General features: G+C 50.1%; 1 protein-coding gene across 4 annotated transcripts in view; it reads left to right on the top strand.

The window, feature by feature from the left end:
• Positions 1–10,576, top strand: part of Ptpru (protein tyrosine phosphatase receptor type U) — a 74,064-nt gene that overhangs the window by 39,333 nt on the left and 24,155 nt on the right. For 2 of the 4 annotated variants that reach the window (XM_055610923.1, XM_055610922.1), the window contains exons 13-16: positions 381–417; positions 1,031–1,169; positions 3,904–3,933; positions 5,268–5,425. In XM_055610923.1, coding sequence (XP_055466898.1) covers positions 381–417; positions 1,031–1,169; positions 3,904–3,933; positions 5,268–5,425 — 364 coding nt within the window. The remainder of the gene's footprint in view (positions 1–380; positions 418–1,030; positions 1,170–3,903; positions 3,934–5,267; positions 5,426–10,576) is intronic. The other 2 variants (XM_055610925.1, XM_055610924.1) reach the window with 1 other exon arrangement.

Genomic DNA, 10,576 nt, shown 5'->3' with positions numbered 1-10,576 from the left:
CTTCCTTCCTTCCTTCCTTCCTTCCTTCCTTCCTTCCTTCCTTCCTTCCTTCCTTCCTTCCTTCCTTCCTTCCTTCCTTCCTTCTCTTTCTTTCTTTCTTTCTTTCTTTCTTTCTTTCTTTCTTTCTTTCTTTCTTTCTTTCTTTCTTTCTTTCTTCAGCAGACCCTGGATCTAGTTCCTGCCCCTCATGTCTGAGCTCTACTCCCTGCTTCCCATGCGTTTTTTGTGTTCTCAGGTCTCACTGCTCTAGGCAGTGTCCTTAGTTAACAGTTGGCACCTGACATGGGATCCCTGACTAAATGCAATCTGTCCTTATTGGGGGGCCCTGGTCTGTGGAGGGTGGTTTTTGCATCTCTGAGCTCCTTTATCTGCACTTCCAGGAAACCCGGCTGAACTGCATCCGCATTGCCAGGAAAGGTGAGTCCACTGTGTGTCCTTCAGCCCTGCCCAGGCCCAGGCAGGAAGGGCTTCCCATCTTTAGCCGCCTGGTGCCCACTTCAGGGGCTTTTTCTCTCAAGCTGGACAGCAGTCAGCCTTTCCTAGCTTTTGTACTCCCCATAGCGACAGAAGGGACCCTGACATACAGGGACCAGCCTGTGGAGAGAGAGAGCCATTGTGCTTGCATCTTGAGGGTGACAGGCAGGGAGGCTGTGGTGTGAGTCCCTCTTCTAGATGTGGAATGTGGTTGGTTACATCCTGGGATGGGTCGCCTGTGGCAGAGGTACTTTTCCCTCCCTCGGTCACCTGGCATGAGGGCAAGAGGGTAGGTGTGTGAAGGCCCCAAGTGTCCAGTGTTCTCTGAAGGTCTGGGGAGGCTCCATAGAGAAGCAGGCTGAGGGAGACTGACCTGGAATATAACAGCAGGGCTATTGGCTGAGACATGGGGGAAAGAGATAACACGTCCGGCTGAGCAGGCTGGCAGTGCCTGGGTGCGTTTATGTCTGTACAGCCTGTTCTGTGCCTCGGCACTCAGATCCCGGTCTGGGTGGTCTCTGACCCTTTGGCCCTCCTTCCTGTTTGTCCCCCCCAGCTGCTTGCAAGGAGAGCAAGCGACCCCTCGAAGTGTCCCAGAGGTCGGAGGAGATGGGGCTTATCCTGGGCATCTGTGCAGGTGGCCTTGCTGTCCTCATTCTCCTCCTGGGGGCCATCATCATCATCATCCGCAAAGGGTGAGTGGAGCCAGCGCCCTGACCCACCAGGGGCCCCTACTCCTGGAAGGCTTGCTGGGCACAGAGGGGCTGGGGCTGCTAGAGCAGTTCCTCTGGTGGTGAAGTATGTGGAGGGTTGCCAGCCTGGCACTGGGCACTGAGAGCCAGAGACTCAGCAAAGGGCACTGTTGTGGCAGGAGCACAGGTCTGGTTAGTGCCAGGGGCCAATCTCCAGGAATGAGTCCTCTGCCTGGTTCCAGGGAGCTGTGCCGGAAGCAGGCGGTGCCTTCCTTTTCCTCCAGGGGCCGTCTCAATAGGAAGGCATAGAAGCAACCTGACTGTTGCTATACCTTGCCCTCTAGCCAAGGTATCTGCCCTGACTGATTGTGTGGGCTCAGAGCCCCAGAGTGAGAGGCCTGCCAGGGAGTCGAAGGACATCTGGTCTTGTGTTCAGAATGGTTTTTGGAGTGACAGCGTCTGTCAGAGCCAACGATCCCCCTCACTTTGGAGAGTGTTTGCTTAGTGTACATGAAACCCTTGGTTTGGTCCCCAGCCTGGCATAAACCAGAAATGATGGCACACATGCATAACCCTGACATTCCAGAGATGGATGCAGGAGGATCAGAAGTTCAAGGCCATCTCTGTCATCCCTGCTATATTCTGAGTTCAGGGCTTGCCTGGGCTACTTGAGGCCCTGATTCAAGAACAAAATAAAAGCTCAAAGCACCAAAACAACAATGGCCCCCTCCCCTCCAACCCATCAAAGGCAGGGTGGGAACTCCTAAGACCTCTTTGCCTGCAGCTGCATGCTAACGACCTCATCCTCACTAGGTGCCTCCACAGCATGGTGGCTTCAAGCACCTTAACTGAGCCCTGGAGGGGACAGTGGACCTGCCCAAAGTCACCCTAAGGAGCCAAAGGCAGTGTTGGCCTCATTATTCCCCATCTGGGCTCTGGCTTCTATAAGCCCCTGCTGATGCCAGGCTGGGCACACACAGGATGGTTGGCATTGGCTCTCTGGGCTGCCAGGAGCAGATAAGTAGGATCCAGAGAGGGGATGAAGAATTGGCTAGGGCCATCAGCAGTAGGGATAGGATGTGTCAGTGGAATGGAGGTTCTGTGTGGGGATGGCCTATCCTGGGCTTGGGTTCAGTTTTTTTCTCCCCCTTTTCTTCTGGAGTTCCAGAACAGTGTCTTGAGACACAGTATTTTTAATGATCACTTAATGAGAAATGACTGTTGCCAGGAGCGTTAGCTGTTGAGTACGCAGAATGTGCCAGATGAGGTTTTGGTACTTGGGATCTATCCTAGAACATTTCCTTCTTGGATCCCGACAAACAGCAGGTCTGACTCCCTTTTCACCGACCAACGGACGGACGGAGACACAGTGATTAAAGTGAGTTGCCCGCGTCTCTAGGAAAATGGTAGGGCTTGCTCCGAACTCAGGCCTCACTACGAGTGTGCAGGCCTCGCTGTAGGCTCCTGGGCAATGGCAGGTCTCTGCATGTGTTCCCAGCAGAGGCCAGAGAGGGGCCTCTACGTAGGGTGCAGGCTATAAGTGGTACTTCTGGAGTGTATTTGAGTTCGTAGGAATCTTCCCCGAGGGTAGAGAATTGGCTGTGTGGGTTATCATCCCTAATGCTGCAACAGAGCCTCTGGCCAGGACAGGGTGGACCAAAGATGTATTCGGGGTGTCACTAGGGGACCGCCTCCATTATACAGCCCCTAACTCATATATCCATATGTGTCCAAGGCTACCTCTGAGGCCCCAAGACCATTGCTTTCCCAGCACTGCACTTGGCTGCTTCTTCTGTGTCCCATCACTGTGTCCCCTGGTCTTGTCCTTGGGGAACCAGTGTACTCTTCAGGGCTCCCCCCGTTTGCATTGTGGGTTGAGATGGAACAGAGCAGGGTCTGAACAGGCTTCAGAATGGCCTGTGTTGCAGATGTAATGGACAGAGTAGGAGGTCCAGCACCAACCCCTGATGGAGCCCGGGAGGGAGCACCGAGGGAGTTTCTGAGCCAGGATCCTGAGACCTGAGGGACTCTGGCCTTTGCCACGACAGCCTGTGACTTAGTATCCTTATCTGTGGAATGGGATTTCCTCCTCCCACCCCTCAGTGCTAGAGATTGAGCCCTGAGCCTTGAGCACGCTAGGCAAGTGTTCTGCCAGTCAGCAGCAGTCTTAGTTCAACATGAGGCTTTTCACACGCGCTTCGGGTATCCAGCGAGAGGGTGGCCTAGTTCCTTAACGATCCCCATGCTCAGGGTCAGTCAAGGTGGGAAGAGTGGGCCCTAGGCTTGTCTAGGTGTCTTGCTGGGCCTCTGTACCCTGCTGGGGCTTCTCCACCCTGTCTCTCCTTGTCCCGAGCTACTCTCTTTCCTAGGCTGAGGTGCACGCTCCGGGCTGTGGAGGCTGCAGAGAAGCCTGAGGGTTGGGGCTGTCTGCAAAGGCCAGAGCAGGCATGGATGAGGCCTCAGAGTATTTGAATGTGTGTGTGTGTGTATTTCTGTGTGTGTGCGTGGATGTGGTCTGTGTTTGTCTCTGCACATGTGTGTATGACTGTGAAAGCTGTGCATCCCTCAGACTCTTTGCACACTTGGGGCAAGATTCTGGAAGGGCATTTAGCCTGAGCTCACAGTGACTGAATCTGGTCAGCCTTTAGATTGAGAATCCCCCTCCCCAACCTGTGTGGTCCCTTCCCTCTGGGAGGGAAGCCTGGTCACATCACCGTTTCTCTTCACACGCTGCCAGGAGGGACCGCTATGCCTACTCCTACTACCCGTAAGTAGTTTCGATCATCCAGGGCTCCCACGGCCTGCCCTCCCCTCTGTCCTCCTCTTCTCCTGGCTAGGTCAATGTCAGCCCCTCTCCATGGCCTCCCCTCCCTCGTGGCATTCCTCCTCTTTGCCACTGCCTCTATAGAGAGCCGGCTCTGTTCTCCTGAGCCACCCTGCAGCTCACATCACCTTCCTGGACCTCAGTGACCCCTCTCCACTGAGGTTGACCCTCCTCATCTCCCACCCCAGCTTCCTGAGCCTGTCCCCGCCCTGCTGGCTCCCAGCACCAGCCCCCCAGTTCTCTCCCCTTCATACCAAGGAATTGCTGACATGGCTGCTTTCCCTCCCCGTGATTTCGTGCAGATAAGTTTTGAACCTAAATTCAGAACTTTGGAGTGTGTACATTAAATTTCATCTGCCCACTCTCACACTGAGATCAGCCGGCGGCCAGTGGAGTCAGATGTCCCCCGCCTGCCCCCCATGCTCTGTCCCCTGTGGAGCTGATTGGTTCGCTTTTGTAGTTTTTCCAAGGAGGCTGACAGCCCCTTCCCGGGATAGAGCCTTGTGGCACACCACTGGAAACTGCCTTCTAGGCCAGTATATATTCACTGAAGGGTTCTCTTGTGCCTCATTGCTCAGCCAGCTTGGCAGGGTCTTCTTGGCCTCCACATGGGTCCCAGGTCATTTCCATGTGGGCTTTTTGCTCTTTTAGCTAGAGAGAGGCATAGTTGTGCTCTCTGTCTCTCACCTTCCCCAAGTACCTGGGGGTCACAGCCTGAGGTCTCTACCTGGGGCCCCAGGCGGGGCAGGACTGTCCTCTCCTCCCTTTGCTGTGTTCATTTGCTGGCCAGGTAGGTGGGGGAGTAGGGTTCTACAGCTGATGTTCCCTGGAAGGCCTCTGAGCTGGCAGAGCAGACCCTAGCCCGCCCTCAGAAGGCTGGGTTCCTCTCCTGTGACATGGAGGGAGCTCCCAGGCAAGGATCTTGCAGGAGGTGTGTGTTTGGGGCTCTATGGGTGAATCTCCTTCCAGTTTGTGGGATGGTGGCTCTGCAGTGGCACCTAATTAGGCCTAGAGTGACTGACTGTCTCCTGAGACCCTGGAGTCAGGAGGGATAGGAAACAAGGACCCAGCCCATGGCTGCTATTGGCTGAACTGAGCTGGTGAGTGAGTATGAGCTGTGTTCCTTCTGCAGCCAGAGGTGCATTTGGAATGCTGCTGACCACTGACCTGAAGGCTCTGAGAGCAGGCAGTGGAGGGTCTGTGTGTGTTCTCTCCCACATCCGGGTGCTGTTGGCCCCATCCACCGTGCCAGTGTCTCCAACTGTCCCCTTCTGCAGGAAGCCAGTGAGCATGACGAAAGCCACGGTCAACTACCGCCAAGAGAAGACTCACATGATGAGCGCTGTGGACCGCAGCTTCACAGACCAGAGCACTCTGCAGGAGGATGAACGGCTGGGCCTGTCCTTCATGGACGCTCCCGGCTACAGCCCTCGGGGTAAGTACCGGCCCTCCGGAGCCCCAGGCTCACAGGACAGAGTCTTGCCAAGGCCTCTACCTCCTGTGTATCAACTCCTGTGTATCCCAGAAATCCAGGGAATACACAGGGTGTGTTGATGCTGTGCCTGGAGGGGCTTACGGGAGCTGTGCCAGCATGGCACTGAATTGACGAGTGCACTGTCACCTCTTACTGGGCACCTACCATTTACCAGACTGGGGTCTGGTAGCTGGGGTGGAGACAGCCAGGCTGCAGCCATGCCGACCTGGACTGGCCTCTGGAATCTCTTCCTTCTGGCTGTGTGATCTAGGGCGAGTTGCTCAATTAACCTCGCCAGACATCTGTTTCTTTGCACATAAAATGGGAAGAAGGTCATCTCTGCTGGTAGACCAGTTCCCCGCAGGCCTGCTGTGATGTCCAAATGAGATAGCTATGTGAATCACCTGGTGTGGTGTCCTGATTGCCAGAGCAGAGTGAGTCAGCCGCTACGTGCTAGGCTCGAACTTCTTTCGTTTCCCATCTAATTTTGTACTTCAGTTAGTGTTGATTTACATGAAAGAAAATAGGGAATGACACTGAAGCACTGTTCGTGGCTAAAGCCGTAACTGTGATGACCGGTAAAACCACCACCAGCAACTCGGAATGGTAGCAGAGTGCTGCTTCAGGCTACACCCGTGCTGCCCTCACATATAAATACTCCCCCCCCCCCCAATTTGTATTCATAATTATCTGGCTTTTTTTTTTTCTTAAAATATTTATTTATTTTTATTTTATGTGTGTCGGCCTACATGAGCGTATTGCGTCATGTGACTGCAGTATCTGAAGAGGACGGCAGAGCATCAGAATCCCCAGAGCTGGTGTGGGTGCTGGGAACCGAACCTGGGTCCTCTGTGGAAGCTGTGTGTTCCTGGGCTGGCAGGTAGTAGAAAGGCTGAGTGCTTACCTCGATCGTAGGAGGCCCTGGGTTCAAACCTCAGCACCCCCCTATCGAAAGAAAACAACAACAAAAAGTAAACAACAGCAGAAGAGCAGCGAGCTCTAAACTTCCGTCTCTCCAGTCTATCTGTCCTATCTAGCCTTCTAAGGTCAATTATAGCACAGGCACGTTTTACTCCAAAGAACACACGTGTATAACTTTCTCATCTCCTAGCTTCATAAAAAGGAATCCACACTCTATTTTTCAGGTCAATGTCACGTTCTCACATTTGCCCTTGTGGACCTTTGGCTTTGTCGTAGTTCATTAACTGTTCTCAGATGTGTAGTTCTCCATTGTATGACTATGTCGCAGTTGTGTTCTTTGTGACTACCTGTTGGTCTTCTGGTCTGTTACCACAGCTCAGCCGCTGAGAGCGGTGCTGCTCTGTAGCGTGACACCCCTCACGTGGGGTCCTAGAGGCAGACTCACTCCTTCCACATAGTGAGACAGGGCCGAGATGTTTTCCAAAGCAGCTTTGCTTTGGCCTTTCTAGTGTGAAAGACTTCGTCGCTGTACATCGGTATTCAAATTTGCCAGCCTTCTTCCCATTGCAGAGCTGGTTTGTATGAAACGGTGATTTTTCTATAGTCTTCATTTGCATTTCTTCGAGTGCTAATGAGCTTGAATGCATTTTCCAGTCATGATTGGCATTCCGGCCTCCTCTTCCGTGAAATGCCTGCTCACATCTTCTACCTCATTTTCTGTTAGGTTTTTTTTTTTTTTTTTTTTTTTTTTTTGGTTGCTTTCTTAGTGGTTTTTAGGAGTTCTTTATATATTCAGGATAATAATCATTTGTCGCATTTGAATTGCAAATATCTTTCCTCAGTTTGTAGCCCATTTTTCCGGGTTATTTATAGCAGCTTTGGAGGAATAGAAACGTCTTTATTTTAATATCCTCAGATTTGTCTGCCATTTCCTCTGTGACTTCTGCTTTTTTTTTTTTTTTTTTCTTCCTTAGAATTTTTCTCTGGGGCCGGGAGGATGACTCTGTCTATAAAGCACTTGCCACACAAGTGCAAGGACTTGAGTTCAAGCCCCAGAACCTACTTTTCAAAGGCCAGGCAAGGGTCGGAGAGATGGTTGGACCATTAAAGGCTAGGCACATGACGGTCCCTGGAGCTCACCGGCCAGCTAGTGGAGCCGAAGTGGTGAGCTGCAGGTCCTGACAAAGAAGGTGGAGAGGGACAGACCAGTGCTGGCCTCTGACTTCCACACGCATGTCCACTCCCACCTGCTCACACACGTGTATCCGCCCACAGGAGTGTGTGTGCTTGTGCGCGTGCACACATTATTAAGCATTCCCCCCCCCTTTGTTCCCTCAAACTTAATATTTTGCAATTCATATTTAAATCTTTCTCTGGCATCTATTTTTGCGTGTGGCATGAATTAAGGATTTTCTCTTATCCACAGGGATAATGAACAGCTTCTGCATCATTTTCTTTCTTAACTTTTTTGGCTTGATTAATTTTCTGTGTGTCTGATGGGGGGTGGGGGAAGCGTGTGCTGCTGTGAACGTGTGGAGGCCAGGGGACAACTTTGTGGAGTCTAGGTGGGCATAGGGGATCAAACATGTGGAGGCTGGGGGTCGTTAGGCTTGCGTGGCAAGCACCTTCTCCTGCTGAGCCAGCTCGTGGGCCCCTCACTCCTTTCTGATTTGCAGAGCCGGCCGGCAGGCCCTGTCAGTCCCTGGGCTAGAATCCTAGGACACGCCCAGCTGTCTTACTACCCGAGACATAGCCACCGTTTTGCTCTTCATGGTTTTTTTTTTTTTTTGTTTTTTTTTTTTTTTTGTTTTTTGTTTTTTTCTGTCTTCAATCTCTTTGTTACAAATTTTAGAATTGTGTTTTCAAGTGGCTTCACATCAAATCTAAGGGGGTTTTTAAGAAGCCATCTTTCCTCTCATGAACCGTACTCAGACATGGCACATACCACCTTACCACCTTGCTTGTTTACATCTTCCGGGCCTGCGAGTGTTTTTCTCCAGAAGCTCTTGTACAGCCTTTGTGAACTACATCTTCAGGTCCCTTACCTTTTGGTGCTGAGGACTGAACCCAGGGCTTGGTGCATGCTAAGCTCAGTGTTTTGTCACTAGCCTGTATCACACCCATTGCTTACATTACTTACTTGTTTGTCTGCCTGTCTCTCTGCCTTTCTGTCTGTCTGTCTGTCTGTGTGTGTGTAGGCCAGAGGACAACTTCTGGGAGTCAGTTCTCTCGTTTTACTTTGTAGGTCCCAGGAATTGAACTCAGATTCTCAGGCTCAGTGGCAAACACTAAGCTGAACCGTTTCCCTGGGTCTTTTTTCTGACTGCTATTGCAAAACAGTGGACTTTAAAATATCCTGGTCCTTCCTTGCTCCACAATTTCTTTTTCTTTCTTTCTCTTTTGGAGCTAGGACCTCACTATATATTACTGGCTATCCTGGAACTCACTATGCAGACCAGGCTGGCCTCCCAACTCACAGAAGATCCACCTGCCTTTGCTTCCTGAGTGCTGGGATTAAAGGGGCACACTACCACATTGTGCTTGAGGTTGATTTTTTGGTATGTGACTTGGTCTTAAAATCATGCTACTTCATTGACGTTCACCTTGGTCTTAACGCATCTGTAGAATCTCTCAGGTTTCCCAGGGTCCTCAGAGGATCTACAGATACAGAACTGCTGTTTCTTCTAGGTCAGTGGTCTCACCCTAACGCCGAGACGCTTTAATACACTTCCTCACATGGTGACCCCAAACATAAGATTATTTCCTTGCTACTTCGTAACTCTAATTTTGCTGCTGTTATGAATCCCAAGGTAAATATCTGATATGAAACCCCAGGGGGGTCACGACCCATAGGCTAAGAACCAATGCCTCTAGGCCTTTCTTTCCATGGTTTTCTGAACAATCACCATGAGGGGCCTTGTAGAAGTGTTTTTAGCAGGAATCTTTGTCTTGCTTCATTGGCTTTTTAAAAAGATGCTTCCAACATTTAAACACGAAGAATAGTTTGCTGAGGATTTGGGGTTCGAAACGTCTTGTCAGGTTAACAGTTTCCTTCAGTTTTCAGTTTGCTAAGTGGGTTTTAGACTGAACACATTAAACTTCCCAGACCTTTCTTCCAAACTTACTGAAATAGCCGTTATTTCCCTTTTGTTTGTTAATGAAGTGAGTGGCATTTTCACGTCTTCTAATTTACTGCACTTACTGCTCAAGATCCTCAAGTGGCTTTTCTGGGTAGACTCTTCTTGCAAATGGCTCTGCCTTATACTTTTCCTGCCTGGTTTTGTTATCAGAATTTTAAAAAAATGCACTGGGTTTCTGCTCTTTGTCCCTCATTATGGAAGGTTAGAATAAATCACTTCTGGAAAGTTTGGTGGAATTTGTCAAAAGACAAGCCTTTTGGTTGTCGTTTTCTTTATGGAAAGTTTTAAAATTTCTTTTAAAAATTATTACATTTTATGGGACATAGTGATGCATGCCCTTAATTCCAGCACTCAGCAGGCAGATATCTCTGTGAATCTGAGGTTAACCTGGTCTACATAGTAAGTTCGAGGATGGATAGAACTACTTAGAGAGGCCCTATCTCAAAACACCAAAATAAATAAGAGTCTTTAAGGTTCTTAAAAAAATAAAGCATGGGTGTTGAGGTGGAAACAGGCCTTGCTTCTGAGTGCCATCGGAAAAAGGGGGCGGCGGGAGGAGGAGGTGTAGCTCCTTTCTGGAGGAACTCAAGGACTATTTGAGGAGTCCAGAATGACCCTGGGAAAGGGGATCAGGGAAACTTCCATGTGTCTTCCGGAGATTATCAGTGCTATCAAGAGTTTTGAGAAGTTCTAAGTATATTACATTTTTATTTACATATTTTTCTCTCTATATATATGCATTTATGTGTATGGGTACATGAGTGTCACTGTGTATATATGTGTGGGTCAGCGGACAGAGCATAAGAGTTGATTCTCTTCTTTTACTACATGGGTCTTGAGGGCTGAATTCAGATTGGCAGAGTTGGTGATAGACACATGGACCCACGAAGCCATCTCACCAGCCCAAGATTTAAAATCACAATCAGCTTCTTTAAAGGAGTCAGGCTTTAAGACTTCTTATTTTTGAGTCACTTTTGATTTTTTGGTATGTCTGTAAAAATACCGCACACATATCAGAAAATGATGCAAATTCGCATTGCATCTGTCAGGG

This window comes from Psammomys obesus, unplaced genomic scaffold (assembly GCF_907164565.1).
Source record: "Psammomys obesus unplaced genomic scaffold, mPsaObe1.curated_primary_1811, whole genome shotgun sequence".
Lineage (NCBI taxonomy): Eukaryota > Metazoa > Chordata > Mammalia > Rodentia > Muridae > Psammomys > Psammomys obesus.
Note: the sequence above shows the minus strand (reverse complement) of the source record. Positions and strands in the feature narration are given on the sequence as shown.